The 22,976-nt window shown below is 40.0% G+C and overlaps 1 protein-coding gene across 8 annotated transcripts in view; it reads left to right on the forward strand.

Moving 5' to 3' along the window:
* Positions 1-22,753, forward strand: part of MBNL2 (muscleblind like splicing regulator 2) — a 158,182-nt gene extending 135,429 nt beyond the window's left edge. For all 8 annotated transcript variants that reach the window (XM_027065120.2, XM_027065114.2, XM_053217262.1 and 5 more), the window contains one exon: positions 19,968-22,753. In XM_027065120.2, coding sequence (XP_026920921.1) covers positions 19,968-19,982 — 15 coding nt within the window. In that variant the 3' untranslated portion in view covers positions 19,983-22,753. The remainder of the gene's footprint in view (positions 1-19,967) is intronic.
* The last annotated feature ends 223 nt before the right edge of the window (positions 22,754-22,976 follow it).

The raw sequence follows: 22,976 nt of genomic DNA on the forward strand, positions 1-22,976 counted from the left end.
ACTTAGACTTGTAGTTTGAAATGCAGTGAAGACAAAATCCAAATATTTGGGGGGAAATATAAAATAATCCTTTTGGTTGTTTGACTCTGGGCATAGCTTTATAAACAAAGATGCAATGAACAAATTTATTAGCAGCTATTTCCTCTTTCAGCTAAGGTCTTTGGGCCTTACTATAGAAATTACATTACATAATCATTACCTAATAAGATTATTATTTACCAACTACTTATTTTGCACAAGATACTATTCTAAATGGTTTCTCTCTCATATATGTTACATTATATATCATGCCATATATTTTATATTATATGAGAGAGGGAACGTATGTATAGATATACTCATGTAAGCCTTAATCACAGTCTTATGAGCACAGCTTTGGGCATCTCTGTTTCACAGATGGTAAGACCGAAACAGAGGTTAACTAACTACCTTAGCCAAAGTTCAACAGCGAATGAAGGGTCTTGCTGGAACTGAATCCCGGGCAATCTGACTCTAGAAGCCTTGCTCTTAACCACCGTGCTACACCACCTTTCTCATAATTATAAATACACAAAAGTCAGTTCCCTCCCCAAATAAAACTATCTTTCAAGTGAGACCCAATAGCAACACACTCTGTTGCTATAGGAGGAAATGAAGAAGCCTTGCTTGTGCAGCTCAAATTATGGTGAATCCTAAGGGGGGTGGGGGTGGGGGGTGGGAGATGGCCTGAACTTGAGCTTTGAGCTAGTTATGTAATTGCCAGGTCGTGTTTGGAAACCATATAGCTGATATCCACTATTGCAATATATAACCACATATGAATATTCTGCATAATATTATAACAGTGAGTCGAGTGAAAATTACAAACAGGATTTATACACGTAAGATAAGAAGTAAGAAGATAAAAAGTCAAAAAGAATTCGTCCTTAGTCCTAGTGAAGCAGGCTCACGGGCTTCTTTTGGGTGAAACCCTTGCCCAGACTTGACTCTTACTTCTGCCCATCAACTAACAAATGGCCTGGTAACAAGGAAGGTCAGACATGAAAATGAAAATACCATATAAAGCGGTCTGTTTCAGCCCAACAGATAGAATGTATCAATCTATAGATGCCTATATTGGGAAATATTTGATCTCAGAGTACACATTAAAAGACGTAGAGGTATACAGCTTAGTATATGGATTGCCTAGTTTTTTTCATATTGCAAGAAATTTCATTTAACAAGAGTACAGATTGAAATTCTTATAACTTGAATTATTATAGGACGCTATGCTGTCATTGCTTTGCTATGTTTTATTTCAAACCTACATTCTGTTTCAAGAGGGGAGAAAACAGTTTCCGAACAAATACACTTCAAGTTTTAGTTCATTTATATACAGAGTTCATTCAGTTTACCTAATAACATCCTTGAAGACCCAGTTAAAATACAGTTTATACTGACAGTCTTTCCCTTCATCCCGGCAGCTAGAAGTGCTTTTTCTAGCCTCTGAGTTCTGAAAGGACTCTACCTGCACGCTCCTCGGAGCATCGCTGGAGAGAAGGAAGGCAAGCGCACACGCGCACAGGCAGGCAGGGCGTGTAAAAGGTGAGGCCAAGAGCTAACAATCTGATTGGCCAGAGCCTCAGTTTCCGGGGAGGAGGCAATCTGATTGGTCAGAGCCTTAGTTTCCGGTGGGAGGGGTGGTGGTGACTGCAGTTGGGTTTGATTCTGACCATACAGGACCAAGGCAAAGGGTTTTGCCTGATTTGGCTAATAGAGGTCTTTAAACAGGATAGTTGACAGAACAGAAGTCTGGGGAGAGTGAACAGATAGATTTGAGGCTGGAGAGTCTATGGAGACCATTGAAAGGTTTTAACTGAGACGGTGGCCACTGGCAAGTGGCATACTTTGTCTTGCCTTTGCCACATACATGGGGAGAGTTACTTTTAACCAAAGAGAAACATAAAAACTCATTCCATGGCAAACGCATCCAAATATTAAGATCCTATGGCACAAAAAGAAATTCGGGCTGAGGTGAAAGATTAGCCACAGGAAGTCACTCACGTAGGACCTGAATTCAGTCCCTTCAGGGACAGCAGTTGAGTGGACTCACTGGTCCCATGTCTCCAGCGTGCTTACTCCTAACATGTGCCTTTCCACTTCTTCCTAAATGAGACTTCAGAGCCACAGAAGCTCAAAGACCTCCCAAGCCTTTGCTCGAAAGAAAGAGCCCCTCCAGATTTGGAGTGAATACACACTGCCCATGTTTCCACAGTGAGAGCTACATGGGCAGTGAGGGCGATTATCCATCTAATTCATTCTGGGAAATGAGCCTGTGCTAGGAAGAAAAAGTTCTTGAACTTGGATATTAGGAAGCTTTTTATAGAGCACCCCACCAGTTAACTTTTTTTTTTTAAGTTTATTTACTTATTTTCAGAGAGGGGGAAAGGGCAGAGAGAGGGAGAGAGAGAATCCCAAGCAGGGTCTGCACTTTCAGCACAGAGCCCGATGCAGGGCTCAAACCCACTGAACTGTGAGATCATGACCTGAGCCAAAATCAAGAGTGAGATCATGACTGAGCCACCCAGGTGCCCACCCCCCAACCAGTACCTTTAAAGCTAGGGAAAACAAATTATATTTCTGGCAATATGTTAAAAATCTCTCAATCATATCTACAAAAAGTGATGATTCAGGTTTAAAATTATGACCTCAAAATCTTGTCACATCTTCTAAACACTCCTCCAAAGATTAAATCCATTTAACAAAAAGTTGACCTTAGGAAGAGTTTATTGAAAATTAGTAATATACACATATAATTCTCTATTTATGAGAACATATCTAAGTCAGAAAAATCCCATTTTCTATACATGCCAGTTATAAATTTACTGTATCTGATAATCAACTTCAATAATATCGTACCAAAAAAAAATTACATGCAACTAGATTCATAATAGTATGCTTTATCTGGCTGCTACAAATTACTTGAGAGGGAAGAATAAAGATTAAAAGTATCAAATTTTACTTCTCACAAATAAATGTGAACACAACCTCAAAGCTATTTGTATAAAGATTTTTGGATATGTAAGTTAGCCTGTACTAATGAAGAAATCTAGAAAGGTAAGGTCATGTTTTACTTAAACTCTCATCTCAAAGAGTTTTATAAAACATCTATTATGCAAAGCCATCTGCCAGGACTATATTCAGATAAACGTAGGAGGCATTAAACACTCCCCACTATTCACCATTTGACCCATTTGGAGCCTGTTTTTTTTTCCCCCACAAGAAAAATCTTGGTTCTGTAAAGCATTGGTGTGGGGGAAGTGGGTTCCTGGGAGACCCTCTGCCAAAACACACGGTGGTAACTGGCCTCCAAGTATGGATGTTCGAATTCCTTTCTCACCATTTGCTCATTCCTGGGAACAGACTGTAGAAAGCAGCTGGGACCCAACTATGTTGTGCTCCAGAGAGGCCCAGAGGGCAAGTGTCAAAATCAAGCCCTTGTGAATAGTACTCAGGTGGAGAACATCCATCTCAGCATTTGACTTCCCACCGCTAAAGCTCCTTAGCCACCTTGCACGTTTTGCTCATGTCCTAACAATAGAAGGGGGTTCCGTTTCAGTAATGGATCAGGTTGCTTCAAATGAGGCAGAACTGCCATATTAAATATTTTGTGGAAAGAGGCAGCAGTGAGTAAGCGTGGGGGGTGGGGGGGAGATTGGAGCCTGCTATAGCTCTAAGTAAAAAAAAAAAAGCTAAATGTTTGAAACTGCAGGACTTGCATTCAGTTAACGCTATTGGCTAAAGCTGCTTGGCAATTTAAGTGTAAATTCCATGGCGCAGTGCAGCTCAGGCATCAGGATCCAGAGGGAATGATCCGGGTCAGAACACTTTTGGAGGAGGGGTGGGTCTTGGATCTAGGAGAACCGTACAGAAGCAGATTGTTTTTGCTCTTCAAGAAATCAGAAAATAAGAAGACAATAGATCTTTTAGCTTTCTGCCTCAGAGGCAGCTGCTTTGCAGGCCAAACGACCCTGAGGTTCAGTTCATAAATGTGTCTGCAGATTCTCAAAGGAAAGGCTAAGTTATGTAAGTGTCGTAATCTAGTGCATTTTCATTTTTCATGAATAATTTACACCTCATGGTGAGAAACTTGGGTAGAATTCTTTTCTATGGAGCACCTAAAGACATATCAGCTCCAATTTTGTGCAGCTGAAGAGAAAATGTCAAGGGTCCTTATTTGGGACTTTACTGCCTGGTGGATTGTCCTACTTATTACGACTCAAATCCCATCCTCTTTTGCATTTTGATGGAATTTGGGGGGAATCTTTTTAGATTGAGAAGTCCTTTTCCCAGTAGTATTTTGGCTTCTGTTGATGGTAATAAAATCATGCTCAACTTTCCTAATTTGAGGTTTCCGCTTTTGAGCAGAGTGAATATACTGTTCATCCTGTATGTGTGTTTATTTCAGCTGTAGACCTGCACGGAAAGAGACTAGCTACCACGCAGGAATTCAAATCCATTTTCAAGGGCTGAAAGATGAATGGGGTCTCATTCTTAATAAAAGTTGTTAGGAACAGAGTACAATTTTGATTTATAGGCATTTAGCTCCCCAAGTTCTACCGCTGCCGCCCGCCTTCCTGCACTTCTTACCAGCATGTTTGGGGCGTTGGCAGCCTTTCTGTGTGGGCAGATGGAGAGGAGATATCCCCACTGCTTCCTGATGAGGGGGGAGGGACAGCCAGCTGACCCGACTGTTCCTTCACTTACTGGATCTGACGCCACCACGTGTCACAGACAGTTGCCAGTTGGTCTGGCCTCTCAGCCCCTGCTAGCATTCCCTCTGGGCCACATCGCTGGGGGTGACGACTCCAAGGTCAGACCTGGCTGAGTCTGCTGATCATTCTGGAGGCTGCCACTGTGGACAGGGGCTAGATACCAGGAGTTTACTGCCCAGTCAGAGAAACACGGAGCAATGGGAGAATGCCAGCAAACGAAATAGTCGGATACTCAAACGTTACTATATGGGAGGGAAGCTCCGTGGCAGGGCCTCATCCCTAAAGGGGCTGGGGAGTAGGTCTTGAGGGGTGTGTAGGAATTTGACAGATAACGACCACTGTGAAGCATAAGGGGCAGAGATGGGCATGGGGTGAGGGGGAAAGGGGACAACCCATATGAACGTACCACCATTCTGCTTTACGTGTGTCCTCGTATTTAACCCTGTCAGATGGGTCCTATTCTTCTTTTACATGTGGTGAAATCAAGGCTTAGATTGGCCACATGTGCCATCAGTAGTAGAGCCTGCATTTGACCCCAAGTCCATCTGACCCTGAAGTCTATGCCTCCCCCTTGCCCCGCATTCTTCCTCAGTAGCCTATGTGGTTCACACAAGAGTTTTAGAATCAGTCGTGGACTTTATCCTACAACAGAGGCAGATGGAACAGCTATTACTTTATCAGATCTAAAGGAGGCGGGTGGACCCTGGCTCACATGGGCAAAACGAAGAGCTCTAGGCCATAGTGAGTGGGAGAAAGAGGAGAGGGTGCGTTTGGGCAGGGCCGGAAAGTTCAGTTGTGGAGGTGAGAAGGGATTAGTTACTGAGGGCTTAGGAGGGCAGGATGGGAGCAGGGCGGTGATGTGTTAAATCAGAGACTAGGAAACGCTAATCTACCACAAGTGAGTGGGGGGGAACTAGCTGGGACAGGCTGAGGGCAGGTTCACTGGGGAGGAAGCTACCTCATCAATGAAAAGATGAAGTTGGGATGGAGAGAAAAGAGGAAATATGGGGAGGGATAATTAAGAATCAGGAAAGTTCAAAGGCGCGTTTTGATCCTTTGGCCTCCCAAGGGTCTTCTCCCGCTTCTATAGTGTCTGGATTTCACCAACTTCCTCCTCCCTGCCACACCAGCCTTCTCTAAGACATCTCTCCAATGACTCACGTAAGAACAGTTCTTGTTGACACATCTTCACTTGTATTTGTACTATGAAGGACCAGTTTGTTGACCACTATTCTCTGACATTGGTTCGTGAAAAAGTGTAGCATTTAGAATCTAATCTGCTGGAGCTTTTGGTCTGTTTCACTTTCAGTGATCAAATCATATTATTCTTTCTATCATTGCCTTCGCTCTGGCGTTTTCAAAGATCCTCAGAGTTTATGTCGATGAGCTTCCTGTCATCAAATACAGACACTCTTCACTGTTCACCACAGTCTGGAAGCAGCATCATTAAGCTGGTCGTTGTAAATGTCACCCATTTTTCCATAGTCATGGTTACATCAGGCATTGCAGGTCTGACTGCAGACCTGCATCAACTCTTCACAGTCATGAAAGACAGTACACCGTAAGAGAAATTTACTGCAGTCCTGCCATACTCCCACAGTAATATAAAAAAGGAAACTAAAATGCAAGTTACAAATTGGAACAGGAGCCCAGGTGAGCAGGACAACTTATCCAAGTCACACAGATATTGACAGAGCCAGGGCTGGCACCCAATTATCTGTGTCCTTCTGAGAGTACTGCTTTTTCTCTCTCACCACACTGCCTTCCTGAGAACGTGCTTTAACTGATCATTCCCGTGGCCACAAAGTAGAGAGCACAGAGAAAACACAGACAACTCAACAGCTCCCCTTTATGGAGGACTTTCCAAGAGCCAGACGTTGTGCTAATAAGCCTTGTATATGAATTATTAAAACCCAAAATGGCCCTGTAAGGGACTAGTCTTATCCCCAGTATGCAAATGAGGAAACTAGTTTCAAGAAGCCGAGAGGCTTGTCCGAGATCATCGGTCAAGTGGCAAAACCAGATTCAGAACTTTTCCAAGCCCCTAACTTTCCATTGCGCAGTGAGAAAGACCTAGAATGGTTAAGTGACTTGCTCAAGGTTACATGAGGGTTCGAAACTTCCCTCCTAACACCGCACTTACCCCACTGTCAAACCACAACGCAGCAAGAATATGTGAGCTACACATTTGTTTTTGAACAATCAATAGCTTTGCTTCCTTCTTAGAACTTAGAAAAGTTTTTGAGGAATCAAAAAGGTACCCAGGGATGTTAAACTTGATTCCTTCTTTTTCTCCAAATATATTTTCCAATAATAATTTCATAGCTTTTGCATGAGTCATTCTTTCAATATTTGTCATTGTTACACTGAAATGTTTGAAAGGGCCAGAGAACCACCTTAGTTATGAGAATTCGGGAGAAAAGGAATTGCTTGAATCTATTCCTATTGTTCACCTTTTCTTTGCTCTTCTCTGGCCCTTGCAATGTGAAGGATGGCCTTGAACAAGGAGAGAGGTTTAAAAAGGGAAAGCTAAGGAATATGTCAAGAACGAGAAGAAAACCCCATTGTACTCCTTTGCCTTGGAAAAAAAAAAGGTGTTTAAGTGTTGCTTTTTTTTTTTTTTTTTTAACATAAGGTCATAACATAAGTCCCCTGTCTGCGGTGTATGTGAGGCCCAGGAAAAGACAGGTGTATGTGGGGCTAAGGACAGGACAGGTATATAGGGGACCCCAGGACAGGACAGGTGAAGGTTTGAAGACAGAAGCACGGATGTGTGTTAGACAAGACTGGTGTGCAGAAGTGTCCATAAATCGTGGTTTGCTCTAAGCAGAGCGATACACAGATTATTAGTAAATGCTGTCTATACCTTGCCAAAGTATCCATGTTTTGTGGCCTGGCCTAGGAAGCTAACTTAGGTGAAATATTACCAAATAACAGTGGTCGCATGTGCTTCCTACCACTAGGCACTCATTAAATACATGATCTGATCCACACAACTCATGAGTTAGGGACAATGTTTGATCCACACTGTAGAAATGAGGAACACTAAGAATGATAAGTGTTGAATCACTTGCCCGTATAACACATCGAACGGGCCTAGAGCGGGCTTGGACGGGATCTAACTCAAAAGAATCCTGCCTGTCATTGGATGTTAACTTTCTACTACAGTGGACGCTGATCATCATACACTGATGACTCTTGATGCTTTTATAATCAAAGATTTTAGTTTGAAAAATGATCAATATGAGTGACAGTCAAGACTTTCATGAGTAAACAGAGAAATCCAGCTTATATTTATTTAGTTGTCAGTGACAGGTCAGGATACACAAATATAGAAAGGAGAGTAACTATATTTGACATTTTTAGTATCTTAAAATCATCAAAATCAGGTTTATTAACAACATAGATGGAGTGCAATACAGATCATATAATACTTAAATGCACAATATTATTATTTGAATGTCCATTTTAAATGGAAGCTGAAACGAAATTTTATTTATTCCCTTCCCTTTTAAGAAAAGGGAACCAACACTTAACAAAACCAGATACTTACTATACATTGTTTTATTTACTATTCAACAGAACTCTGTGAAGTGTCTTATCCATTTTCCAGAGGAGAGCAAACATTAAAGAATAAATTGTTTAAGATTCAAGCAGGTAGGAAGTGGCTGGACAGTTTTAGAATTCAGGTTTACCGGCCTCCAAATCCTGTTCTCTTGGGTCTCCACCATCGAATGAGATTGGAGTTTATGGTCAATGTAGGATTGGGATGAATCTCTTTATATGGTTCTCTTTAAAACGTCTAACTATTGAGTTTAACTATTAGTTTTTAAAGTTGTAACCATTTAAGAAGGAAGTTCTAATAGAAACAAACCTCTTGAAATCCAAGCTCAGTATCAGAAATAGTCTGAAAATACTGTTGGTTGATGAAACCATAAGGAAATTCAAATTTTAGTCCAGAAAACAACAACTAGAAAGCAGATGGACAAGGTCACCATTTCACCCTTACCAGGATGGTAAACTGGCAAATAACTTCTGGCTGGAAAGAGTCTACCAAAAGGAGTCCTCTCATCCAGGGCTTTTCATTTTTTTAATTTTTCAAACAATGATAACTTTAAGATTTTTTTAAGTTTATTTATTTTGAGAGCAAGAGAAAGAGCACAAGCAGGGGAGGGGCAGAGAGAGAGAGAGGGACAGGGTTGAGAATCCCAAGCAGGCTCGGCACCATCAGCACAGAGCCCAACGTGGAGCTGAAACCCACAAACCGTGAGATCATGACCTGAGCCCAAATCAAGAGTTGGACGCTTAACCCCCGGGCACTCCTAAACAACGATAATTTAAAAGGAGAGACACTGTTTTTCTTCCCAGTCTCCATAGAACCTTACCTTCACACCTGTCTCAGGTGAATTGAACATCACTACTTGGGAGTAAGCATTTGGGGTGGCTTGGAGGAGGCAACTCAAAGGAGCCACTAGGAGGATGTCTGGTTGTAAGCAAGCCGGGGAGCTGAATTAGAAAGTGAGTCTAGGAAGCTGATGACAATTCAGGTATGAAACAGAGAGCCAGGGGTCCCATTTTAAAGCCAAAAATGGGGAGAAGAGAAGGAAAAAGGAAGAAGGAAATAAGTATTGGGGGGAAAGGGTGTGTAAGGAGTTATTCTTTAATGGGCATAGAGTTCCATTTTGGAATGATGAAGAGGCCTGAAGATGGATGGTGCTGATGGTTGCTCAGCAGTGAGTGTCCTTACACCATTGAACTGTACATTTAAAAATGGTCAACATGGCAAATTTTAAGCTATGCCTATTTGCCACAATTTTCTGAATTGGAAAAAGGATCTGAATAGACATTTCTCCAACCAAGCAGGGATTAGGATTGGAAAGAAGACATGTGATTGTACTTTTATTAGGTCCATCGCATAAAGTTATTTTTACCTGACAAATTATTTTTTGTGACTGTGTTGTCTTTTAAGAGTTCTGTTTTCGTAAAGCAGGCAGCTGCGTACACAAGCAGATTTGTCCTCAGTGAGCCATCCTCGCTGGAAGCGGGGTCTATGCTGAGATGTGAGGCCGTAACAACAGCCCAGTGTTCACTCGGTGGCAATGCACCTTCATACCTTTTCTCAACAGACATTTACTAAGAACCTAGTATGTTTCATGTAAAATTGACATTTCTGGGAATACAGCATTTACAAAAAATTTTCAAAGTTCATTTATTCATTTTGAAAGAGAGAGAGGCAGGGAGGAGCAGAGAGAGAATCCAAGCAGGCTCCACACTGTCAGTGCAGAGCCCGATGTGGGGCTCAGACTCACGAACCATGAGACCAGGCCCCAAGCCAAAATCAAGAGTCAGCCGCTTAACCGACAGAGCCATCCAGGCACTCCTGGGAATACAGTATTGAACAAAACAGTCCCTGTTCTCATGAATCTTACCTAATGAGGGTGCCAGGCAGTAAACCCACATGCAAACAGTGACAGCCAAGCACTTCTCATATAATAAGGATCACCTCAAAAAGTAGAAATGCTCAAAGAATGGTCCTAGCCACTGAGTTTTGACAGAGGACAGCCATAAAGAAATAAAAGAGAATATAGAGGAGCTTTCTTTATATATTTTCTTTTTTCGGTCTCCATTTTTGGTATTTTGACTCCCCCTGGGAGTTATTAGGGAAGACAGATGGTAACCTGGTTTAGCTACCCACAAGCTTGCAGAGGTACCAACATTGTGCAAGCAGAGTGAGAAAGCCAGGCTCAGAAGGTCACGAAGCTTGCTGATGGCACAGATAAACCTCCTGAAATTCCAGTCCAGGACTCTGATTTTTCCTTTGTGCCATGATTTTACACACAATTAAGTAGTTTTGTTCACCACCTTCTCTCTCTCTCTCTCTCTCTCTCTCTCTCTCTCTCTCTCTCTCTCTGACTCACATATGCAGACACACAGGCAAAGAACTAAAATAGGAAAAAAAATACTAATTTTGCTGGAAATTTTGTTAGATGGCAGGGTCATCCCACCAATTCCAGAAATGTGCAAGATGAGTACGAGACACATTTCATGGCTTGCATGCAACATTAATCTTACCATTCCTTTTACCAAATCTTAGCATTTGGTTACTTTTCCGCCTTTAAGTGTCCTAAAAGCCAGTTCTTAGCAGGCTGGATTATACATTCTGCTCCACTGTTAAAATGAACACCACAGCCAAAATGTGCTCAGGATTCTAAGTCCAACATAATGGAGGTGGATATAAAAGCAGGGTATTGAGCAGGATTGAGGACTTTATGTTGAATCCAACAGGATCTTGTTTCTGTGATTTTTTTCTTGGCCCAAATCTTCAATTTATTACTGGAAGCAAACCCCATATTGAAAAGAGCAGGTATAAATGACTGCTCTGGAAATCTCTTTTCCATTGCTGCATAAACTGATTTTTAAAGGCATAAAAAAAGTTTTCTTGGATTCCACCTTCATGTCCAGGGGTCACCTTCCGTGAAATAGCCTCCGAGGTTGGCAGCCTATTTCATCCCTGGTAGCCTCACTTGCTATACATCTCACTGAAAATATTCTAAATATGAAATGTCATATTTAGAAAAATATTTTCTAATTTTTTCCTATAATGTTTTAGAATATTTTTTTAAGTTCATTTATTTTGAGAGAGAGAGAGAGCACGCACATGTGCAAGTGGGGGAGGGGCAGAGAGAGAGAGAGGGAGAGAGAGAGAGAATACCAAGCAGGCTCTGCACTGTCAGGGCAGAGCCTGACGTGGGGCTCAAACCCACGAACTGTGAGATCATGAGCTGAGCCGAAATCAAGAATTGGAAGCTTAACCAACTGAGCCACCCAGGCACCCCAGAATATTTTCTCAAATAGTGTGGTACCAATCTTGTATACTGTGTCTGATATAGTAGAGGAATTTAGCCTTCTTTCGTATATAAAAAGTCCTTAATTTTAAAAGTGTTTGTTCAAAATTCCCTTTGTCACTTGGTTTGAAACTCAAATAATTTTCCCATAGAGATAGTGAGGAACTTGATGGTAAGGTCTCCAGGTTGGCCTATCATAGTTTACTTAGCTCATGACATTGCTCAAGGATAATACTGTACTAACAGTATGGGACAGGCCAAATACCATGTGCATGGACGTTTCTGTATCTTTGAGACTCAAGAGAGATGCCAAAAGCATATGCCTAACTCAAAGCCCCAGACAGCTGTGTGATAGAAAAGTCCTTCACTTTCTCTATCCGCTGGGAGTAGAGGAACCATCACCCACGGTGAATTCCTTGACTAGGATGTTTGCTGGGGAAGGTCGGTAGGGTAGGGATGCAATGCACGGTGTGGAAGACAGAAGTGTCAGGCATGAATAGGAAGAGAAAACCTGGGACTTGTCCCTACCCGACCACCAGATGCATGCATCCACCCTCCTTCCCATTTTCCTTGGTTGCCACGGCCTGATCCACCCACTTCTTTTTTTTTTTCCTGGCTGTCGTGTGGCCCCTCCAGTCTAGGGTCTGGTTTCGTTTTCGTTTTGTCTTGACTTCCTCTGGCATTTGCAGAGCAAACATGGTGTTACGGCTCCTCTCTTCCAGAATGAGCACCCGACACCCCTGAACACTTCTGTAGCATTACAGGGAAGCATGAGGAACGAAAGTCTCTCATAGGCCTTTTCCTTCTTTCTCATTTACATCCTACAGGAGAAAGAGTCATCCTTGGATGATCTATGGATTTTTAGGCGACACGAGGGCTAGATTCCTGTCTCACTGTAAAACCAACAGAAATGATCCTCAGAATCCCCTCAAGGGACTTGGATTGGTTGAGGCTAGGTGTGGGATAGATAAGGGGATCATGAGCAGAGCCTCACCCCATACTTACAAGAATCTAGATTTTTCCACCTGTGACATGGAATCATGTGAGAAGTGCAGTCTTACTCAAATCAAGAACTTCCATGTATGTATTTTATCCAGATAAATCCAGATAATACAAATTGTCAGTGTGGACCCTGGTCAGTAATCTTCAGTGAGACCAGGGTTATTGACTTTCATGCAAAACCTCAATTATTAATATTTTTAAAGGATCAATTTTTATGTATTAGAAAGTATATCTGAAGAATCTTTCTGTTCAAATATTATAGGATAGAAAATTTTAGAAATGAGTCCTCAGCAAAATGATATGTCATTGAAAACAAAGGAATTAGAACTTTGAATGTAAACTTTCTGTGAAGAACAGAGGACAAAACAATCATCTGACTAAACTACTCTTTACGGTCTGCTAAATACTGTGGGCATTCCGGCTGCCTTGGGTTGCTCTTTTTGAGTGTGAAACTCATTGCCATATTTGAGAACTTTCTTCCGCAACCCGCACGTGTGCCTAGCCTTCCTACATACATGCAAGCCCATTTTGAAATCAAGTCAAATGTGGCACAAGATGTTGCCTTCTCTCAGAATACTATTCCCCCAAATGATGACTGGGACTATTTTCCAAAGTGTGTTTTCATCTACCACTAATTATCTTTGAATTGTCTGTGTGGTTCAAGTTTATAAATAGTCTTGAAATAGGCCAGAGTGCTTACAAATGTTCATTTATTAACCCGTATCATTAGAACTGCTCTGATAAGGTTATGGTCACTGAGACCAAAGACATTTGCTTTTGACTTTAGTAATCCATTCTGTGATTAAGTACAGAATGAGTTTGCAGCCAAAAATGGACCCATGGGCCTCTGCCTTTGTACATTTCGCCTCAACCAAAATACTTCACAAGTTTGGCCTCTCAGACAAAATTAGGGAATTTCAGACAGTCGTGACTGACATGAGAAGTACTAGAGAAAAGACCGAGAGAATATTAAACAGTAGACAGACTGAAGGAGGGAGGGATGCCAGTAGATAGTAGTGAAGAGGAACATGCATGACAGAATAGAAAGAAAAAAAAAAACCCGTAAATAAAGAAAAAAATATTAGCCTGGTGAGCAACAAGCAAGCTTCCCTAGCTTGGCCATAGTTGCAGGAAATGCCATTCGGTTTTCAATTTTTTAATTAATAATAAGTTCTGTTTAAAAAGATAGCAAAACATCCTTTTAAAAATTACCTTCCAAGGAAACAGGGCCTTGTAACCATGAAACAGATTGTCTAAGGAATCAACCAAGTCTAGAAGTTTTCTTCAAGTGGCTCTTTTTTTTATCCGCCTTGTTTCCATCTTTGTGAGTGATTCTTCCCCAGCCTGGAATATTTTTCCCTTATCGATATATAACAGGGAGTAGGGGAATGGTTTATTTTTCTCGAATATTCCCTAATCCTGAATTTCCCTGAAAGACTGCAGAGATATATATTGCACAAAGGGTTCTTTTCCTGCCCCCATTACTATATCGCACTTGTGAGTGGTCTGTTGGTATGCTACTGATGGCAGCTTTGTGGGATCGTGTCCTCAGTAAATACTTTTTAAGCGCTCCGTGCACCCAACAGTTAATACGTGCCTCCCTAGACACTAGAGATATAAAGATGAATGAAACATGGCCTCATTCTTAAAAAACTTTGCTATGGACCCAGTTAATGCAACAGCCTTGCTCAGAAATGTGCATTAGAGATCCCATGCTAGTATTCAGAACCACTGAGATTCCTTCAGATTTCAGCAAAACCATACAAACATTGTATGAGGCATATTTTATCTACATCATCAAACTCAACACTACAAAGACACTGTTGGATGGCTATTCACAGGAAGATTTAAGTAAAACATTGTTCTTCTCTTCTAATTATTTTGTGGTTTGGATCCGTAGGAACAGTTGGTCTTTTCATTGAAATGTTTTTCGTATCAATTAAGCCAAGCAGTAAGAGTCCTTACTGACTTTAATATTGAGCTAACATTTTGAAAGATAATTCATCTGGCATCCCGTGAATCTTTGTCATGAACACATTTATATAACAAGTATGAATATTTCTGGAAGTCATCTGGAAGCTCACCGTAACCTAGGGTATTCATATGTTCAGTTCCTGGCTATCCACCACGAGGCAGAAAACTCAGAAAGTGTTAGTACTTGGTGCCTCTGAAGCCTGGAGAAATCCTATGCTGATCTCTCTTCTTTGGCTAACTAGCTAACCAGGGCTAGTTAGTGCAGCGGTTGAGTGGATGATGCCGATGCACTCAAGTTCAGTGTTTCAGCCTCTGCATGGACTATTTTGCTTTCAACCAAGTGCATTTCTTACTCTGGCCAGCTGTTTTTCAAGTGTCCACCAAGGGTAAGAGCATATGGTTGGCTCAGCCAAAATCTAACATCATCTTGGAAGAGAGAAGGCAATGTGGATATTTCCTATCCGGTGAATCAGTAAAGGGAGGGACAATTATTTTTTTCTTAGAGGGTGCCTGTTGGTCAAGTACCCTATTCCTTTGGGTGAAAGTCAAATGTCTGCAAGTTGCAGGATTAACTCCCCAGTGTTGCCTACAGCATTGACTGTTACCTGGCTCAGGAAGCTAGCAATCCAGGCTTAATGGATCTCTCCTCCCAGTAAGTAAGGCACAAACCAGCATTCAGCCCAAAGATATATTTGACCCACAGAGTTGTTTTCTATAATGTCAAGTAGTTGCTGAATTCCCATCCTCTTTTGGAAAACAGAAAGGCCAAGCAATGTGGAGCCCAGGTTTCTGCAGGTAGCCATTGGCTGGAGCTGACTGGCTGCTCCGCCATTCCTTCCAGGCACGGGCCCTCCCATCTGCCACACTCCCTACCTGACCCACTCACTCATGTGCATTTCCTGCCTGGGCCCCACAGTCAGTCAGCTTAATATGCAGGGACCCTGTCTTCTTTTTAATAAATTTGACTGCTGTTGCACTATGAAGCAAATGGTATACGCACTTCCCGGAGGATGCAGAGATTATTAAATGGCTGCTCATAACACATTTGAGGAGAAAACAACCCATTTGATATTCTTTGGGGCCATTCATGCTTTGTCTTCAGCAAATATGTATTAGACTAATTGTATACTGGGTTCATATGGGAATAATTTAAGGATATGGATTAAGCAGAATCATCAGATTCTCAAATCTGACCACCTGAAGGAAATGCTAATTAAAAAGTAGACTCCACTGCAGCCAAGTAATATTTTTTGCATCACCGATACTCTTGTTACAACTAGAGGGTCCACCAAAGAGTTATCCCTGACCTCATAATTTGAGATCGAGTGGGTCTTTATTTTAAAAATAGTTTTAAGATGTTTTAAATTGCCCAATATTGTGGACATCAGCTAGTCTCATTTTTGTGGGTTCTCCTTTAGTGGAAAAAGGAATTAAAAATAATACTTTTAAAAGTTCAAAATATTGATTTACCATAAAAGATTGGCTAAAATCTTATTTTAGACCCTTCTTCATCATGGTTCTCCTTCTATGAGAAAAGACTTAAATTTGAGAGACTGGTCTATCAGAGAGATGAACAGAAGTACATCCTGTTCAGTGTATTCGATTTCTTTCCCATCACATACCATACTGGGGTCCCCTGAGGCTGAAGCAGTGGACCTGTGACTGGGAGGAGGGGCTTCCACTGCTGTGAGCAGACACATGTGTAGCAGCCACCGGGAGGAGCCCTGGGTAGGTGGTTGCCCCACACCCCACCCCCAGGCAAGGACCAAGCAGCCCCAGGGTCCCTCAGCAATTTCTCCCCACATGGCTCCTGCGGACAGTCACTGCTGCCTCCAACACAGGGCTCCATGCTGTTTGCTCTAGACTCTAGCCCACGGCCCCGCCTTTCCCTGGTTCCCAGGCTCCCACAGGGCTTCTTCTGAGCACTGGTCTCCACCGGCCCCATGAGAGGTATAGACACGTCCTTTGGAATCACTGTTTTCCCTGGTCATCACAGACTGTCACTATACCCTGGAGGGGACTCCCGTGCCAGTAGACAGAATAAGCCAACAACTCTAACTCATGCTGGTTTGCACAAGTACTTTGTACGTCGTGCAAGCCGGTTAAAACCGTTTGTGCTGCTTTTCCTGTGTGTCTGCAAAATACGACTGGCAATACTGACCTAGCTCTTAGGGCTCCGGTAAAAATCGCTCAGAGCCTCCCAGAAAATCAAGGAGGCATCTATTCAAATTACACCAAAACAACAATGATGTTTCAGAGAGGAGATTTCTGGGGAATCCAGTGTGGTAGCCAGCTCTCTGACATATATATATATATTGGCAGACCCAGGGGCCAGGGGAATTTTCGATTGCCCCTTCCAAGAAAACACAGGAGGTTGAGGAAGGAACTTTGGATATCAGTCTCAGTTTGGGCAAGTGCAGGACAAGAAGGGTGCCACTGACAGCCAGTCTATCGAGGTAACTTTGGTGGACTGTGATTTAATTAACTGCTCTTTAAAATGGACAGGCTGAGGATTAGGACTTGTCAAAATCCGATTCATAGCCCATGTTTCAGGGCCACGTATAAATCTGTTCTTTTAAGAATGCACATTTTGTACCTAAATTGAAATATTCAGACACCCACGGAAGGTTTTGATCCTGCTGGCCATTAAAATTACAATGGAGATTGAAGAAGTCTTTATGTGTAGAACAAATTTTATATGTCCATATAGAATTAGTAAGAAAATCTCTGAGAAGAGGCAGCAGGGAAGCATACAAAATGGACCTATTTGTCTTTATTTTAAAATTATGTTTCTTTGCTGTGAATTAAAAATATAATCTGACTAAAGAAAAACCAGATTTCAAACTAGACAGAAGAGCCCTCTTTACTTCCAAATGGCTTCCCTCTATACTCTATACTCCCTACCCTCTATACTCCCTTCCCCCCGCCCCACACACACACACTTGGCTCTTCTTTTCCCTCCAGGGGTCTCCCTCCAGCTGGAACTTGTTCTGTCCCCTCCGTGGGCCCCATGGCTTGTCGTGTCCCACATCCTATACCATCAGAAGCAGCAGTCAAATGGGCGGTAGCTGTATCAGAGGCACTCAGTTGGTAACTGTTCCTCATCTGGACTCCTGTCTGCATCTCCAGACTGTATTTCACCCCAGAGTACACTTAATTCAGATTGTACCAGCAAGCTGTATTTCTCAGGGGGGAGAAAAAGTAATAATCAAATTACATTTTCAAGAAAAATGCTACCATCCAAAAAAATGAAACACTCAAAGCTTTCTTCTAAAATCAAATCTCTTGGACTTCTTGAAGCTCATGGCTGCCAGGAGAGTTACTCATTTTTTTTATACCACATACCATAGTCCACAAGTTAGCTAAAGACGTGGCCAGAGTTTCCCGGTGTAGAGGCCAGGTGGCAGTAACAGCTGACAGATAGTAGCATCGGCCATTCTTGTTTATGTCTTTATCCATATAACGAATCCTGTGTAAACTGAGGCAGAGGGTCCAGGCAAGCTGGGTGAGCCCAGTTAACTCTCTCAGTTAACTTCAAGGTTAATTTGCAATTCCTTTAAACCCGAGTGGTTGTACATGTCTCTTTGTCAAATGTAAGTCCAAAGCGTTGCTGCGACTAATTTCTGTCATACAAATTTCCCCTTTGCTAGGCTTTCTGTAGGATACCTTCCTTTCCAAGCAGTTCAGAGTATCACTCTATGTGGCAATATAGTGTCACTTAGTAAGCAAGAATGTAAATATATTCTAAAATATGTATTATTTATGTATCAGTTTAAGAAATTGCAAAATTTTGTCCCATAAATATTTTAGGGAGACTTGCTGAAGTAAAAGAATAAAGAGAAAAAGGACATGATTTGATGTCCTGGGGCACATTCTTATTTGGAAGCCTTATAGACAGCACTGAAGCTGAGGGATTAAATAGAATAATTTCTATTTAATAGTCAAGTCTCTAAATCCAAAAGTGAAGTTACAATACGACCAGCTGAATTTGGTATTAGCAACTTGCAATGGGCTCTTCAAGGATACCGTGATAATATTTACATATAAAATCATTACATCTCATTTTTATTTGTGTATCAGTGTGCCAGGACATCAGTATATAAGTATACAAGACAAGGAATGCTATTTTTCCCAGTTAATTTTAAATTCCTAGGAACTTAAAAAAAAAAAAAAAAAGAATGAACGTATCTGAGAAGTTTTGAGTTTATATTTAGTATAAATATTTAATATAAATGAGTTCTTCCTCTATTTTTAAAAATTCCATACACATCTGTATGTTCCAATAAATTAAACAATATGGTTTATTTCATGGGAGGAATTAATTTGAGTTTGTACTATTTGCGTATATACTAAAACTGTTTTATGTAAACTGCAGGAGCACCCACTTAAAAGGAAAAAATATCCACGTGTGAATTCTAACAAAATAGGATAAGAAATTATGCTTGTAGAAATAAGGCTTTAATTGGGAGTTGCATCCCAGTGTGCAGGAATATTAGCTTGGCCATAGAGAATTTTTACTGGCTTTTTCCTAAACACTCTTAGCACTTTGATAAATAAATATTTCATTCATTGCACAAAGTTTGGTTGAAGTATTGCACAAAGAATAAATACTTTTGTTAGAACGTGTTAAAAGCTTGGCTTTTTAAATGCTTGACCTTTAGAGGACTGGGTCACCCAAGGCAAACTCCCTGTCTTTTGCAAAGGTATGAAGTTGGAAATGAGCTTGGAAATCAGACTCCTGGGACCACAATTTGCATCTGATAGTTTAGCTTTATCTGTGCTTTTGGATTTATTAAGAATGCTTTAACTGCTTTATTAGAACACTGTCCCTTTTTCTCTTTCATTTGGGACGTTCGTACATTCTCTACTGGTTATTGTATCTTGGGAACAAAATTACTTTGGATGGGAACACACCTCTGAATTTTACATGCGCGTAAATAATAGATAATACTTAATTTGTTATACATTTAAAAATGTTTATATTTAAACTTTTCCCACAACTTTTCATGTACAAATGAATTCTCTGATTAGACTCCCTGATCACCTTAGCAAATACTAATTGAATGAATATGTGAACATACAAGAAAGAGATATGAGGCAAAGACTAAAAAGGAGATCGGGGTCTAAACACACTGCATGCCCACATATCCGCTATCAGAGTTTTACAGAAAATAAAATTCTGTGCATTTGCCTCACTGCTGTTTACAGCGGCCACATAGCAGCAGCGCCTGAGTATAAAAATTTTCAGCATGGAGGGTGGGGATCGTTGAAGATGACGATTGCATCAAAAGATCACAATATATCAAAATGAGAAATTGAAGAAAATTCCTATTTTCAAAGAGTAAAAAACTGAAACTCGTTATGTTCCCTCCCAGCAGGATGTCTAAAGCATGCTTGTCTTTTTCTTTAACAGATAATTCTGAAATAATCAGCAGAAACGGAATGGAATGCCAAGAATCCGCATTGAGAATAACTAAACATTGTTACTGTACATACTATCCTGTTTCCTCCTCAATAGAATTGCCACAAACTGCATGCTAAATAAAGATTTAGTTCTTCTGGACAGACCACAACTGTAAGAAGCTAGTGCTGCTATATCATATATGAGTATTAAATATGGTATGCTTAGTATATTCCAACCTAAGATAGTTAACTACCTGAGACCAGCTGTGACGTTTAAAGACATAAAGAATAAAGTTTACTTTTCAAGGGTTTCTAAACATAGTTTCTGTCCTAGGAATATTGTCTTATCTCCATAACTATAGCTGATGCAGAAAGTCCAACCAATGTACTCATTTCGATTGAGAATACTTCCAAGTTAGCAATAAGCGATTAGCATTAGTTAAAAAAAAAAAAAAAAATCTATTCCGAGGGCAGGTTCTAACGCCAATTACTGTCATTTCATTTACCCGCTGGATCAAAGAGTATGTTTCGCTTCTTCACAACATGAATGCTGCAGCAAAGGTGGGAAGTGAAGTAAAACGGACACCTGTCCCGCAGGTCTAAAATTTGAATGGAAGTTCAAGCACAAGTACGGGGGACACATCAAAGTGTGGTTGTTTGGTTTGCCTGGAGATGCCGCATTGAATCATGTGATTCTAGAATAACATTAACTAGATTGAAAAAAGAAACTTTGCACGGTATGAGCTTCATACCCCACCAAACAAAGTCTTGAAGGTATTATTTTACAAGTATATTTTTAAAGTTGTTTTATAAGAGAGACTTTGTAGAAGTGCCTAGATTTTGCCAGACTTCATCCAGCTTGACCAGAATGAGAGGCCCATGCCAACAGTCTAATCGGAGGGATTAGTTTTTCAAACTCACCATCCAGTTGCCTGTTACAGAATAACTTCTAAACTAAACACCTAGTCAAACAACGAAGCTGTAGGTGAGGAGATCTGTATAATATTCTAATTTAAGTAAGTTTGAGTTTAGTCACTGAAAATTTGACTGTGACTTTAATCTAAATTACTATGTAAACAAAAAGTAGATAGCTTCACTTTTTAAAAAATCCATTACTGTTTTGCATTTCAAAAGTTGGATTAAAGGGTTGTAACTGACTACAGCATGGAAAAAAAATAGTTCTTTTAATTCTTTCACCTTAAAGCATATTTTATGTCTCAAAAGTATAAAAAACTTTAATACAAGTACATACATATTATATATACACATACATATATATACTATATATGGATGAAACATATTTTAATGTTGTTTACTTTTTTAAATACTTGGTTGATCTTCAAGGTAATAGCGATACAATTAAATTTTGTTCAGAAAGTTTGTTTTAAAGTTTATTTTAAGCACTATCGTACCAAATATTTCATATTTCACATTTTATATGTTGCACATAGCCTATACAGTACCTACATAGTTTTTAAATTATTGTTTAAAAAACAAAACAGCTGTTATAAATGAATATTATGTGTAATTGTTAAAACATCCATTTTCTTTGTGAACATATTAGTGATTGAAGTATTTTGACTTTTGAGATTGAATGTAAAATATTTTAAATTTTGGCATCACTGCCTGTTCTGAGAACTGGATGCACCAACCATATCATTTTCGTTTGAGCAAAAAGAAATCCGCCATTTTACTTAACGTTGGTCAAAGTCTAATGACTCTCTTTCTATTGTAGATTTGATAACCCCATCAAAAGAAAATCACATTCTAAGTGTAATCTTACATAGTGCTTGTATCATTGCATTTCTTTTAATTTGTGGGAAAGTATCGTATCTAACTTGTATTTCTTTGGTAGTTTCATCTTTATGTATTATCGATATTTGTAATTTTCTCAACTATAACAATGTAGTTATGCTACAACTTGCCTGAAACATTCAAACTTGTTTCATTTTTCAGTTCTTTTTTTTTCTTTGTTATTTCACTTAAACTCATTGAAAACATAGTATGCGTTACTAAAAGGTCAATTACAGGAATCACTGAAATATTTTTGTAGACTAATTGTTGTAACATTGTCTTTCTTTCGTTTCATGATTTTGATTTTTAAAATTATTAGCACACAGCTATTTTCAGCCCTTTAATAATGCAGCATCAAAAACATCACCTGTATCCCCAAATGAATATAGAAGACTGTATTTTTACTATGATATCCATTTTCCAGAATTGTGATTATAATATGCAAAGAGTCATAAATATGCCATTTACAATAAGGAGGAGGCAAGGCAAATGCATAGATGTACAAATATATGTACAACAGATTTTGCTTTTTATTTATTTATAATGTAATTTTATAGAATAATTCCGGGATTTGAGAGGATCTAAAACTATTTTTCTGTATAAATATTATTTGCCAAAAGTTTGTTTATATTCAGAAGTCTGACTATGATGAATAAATCTTAAATGCTTTGTTTAATTACAAAAATAAAATCACCAATGTCCAAGACACGAAGATAGCAACTCAACAAATACTGTAGTTAAGAGACGAACTCACCACTTGTATGGGAACTACATTTCACTCTTGGTTTTCAGGATATAACAGCACTTCACCGAAATATTCTTTCAGCCATACCACTGGTAACATTTCTACTAAATCTTTCTGTACCACTTCAAGAATTCCCTCATTCATTACCTTACAGTGTAAACAGGAGTCTAATTTGTATCAACTCTATGTTTTGGTTGTAATATTCAGTTCACTCACCCAATGTACAACCAATGAAATAAAAGAAGCATTTAAAAGCATTTCTAGTCTTGCTCCTTTTTGTGTGGAGACAGACTGGTAATTAGCCAAACAAAACAGTCTCCACAATCGCACAGAAAACATTTGGGGACTTCAAAGAAAAGCAAGCTCTGGTCTTCAGATGGGAGACTGACAGGTTTTGCTTTTAACTTTGGTTTTTTAACCGTAAGGAAAGCAATTTAAAGGGATCACTTTGGAAGTTCCTTTAGTATTCCTTGAAACTAA

The sequence above is a fragment of the Acinonyx jubatus genome, chromosome A1 (assembly GCF_027475565.1).
Source record: "Acinonyx jubatus isolate Ajub_Pintada_27869175 chromosome A1, VMU_Ajub_asm_v1.0, whole genome shotgun sequence".
NCBI lineage: Eukaryota > Metazoa > Chordata > Mammalia > Carnivora > Felidae > Acinonyx > Acinonyx jubatus.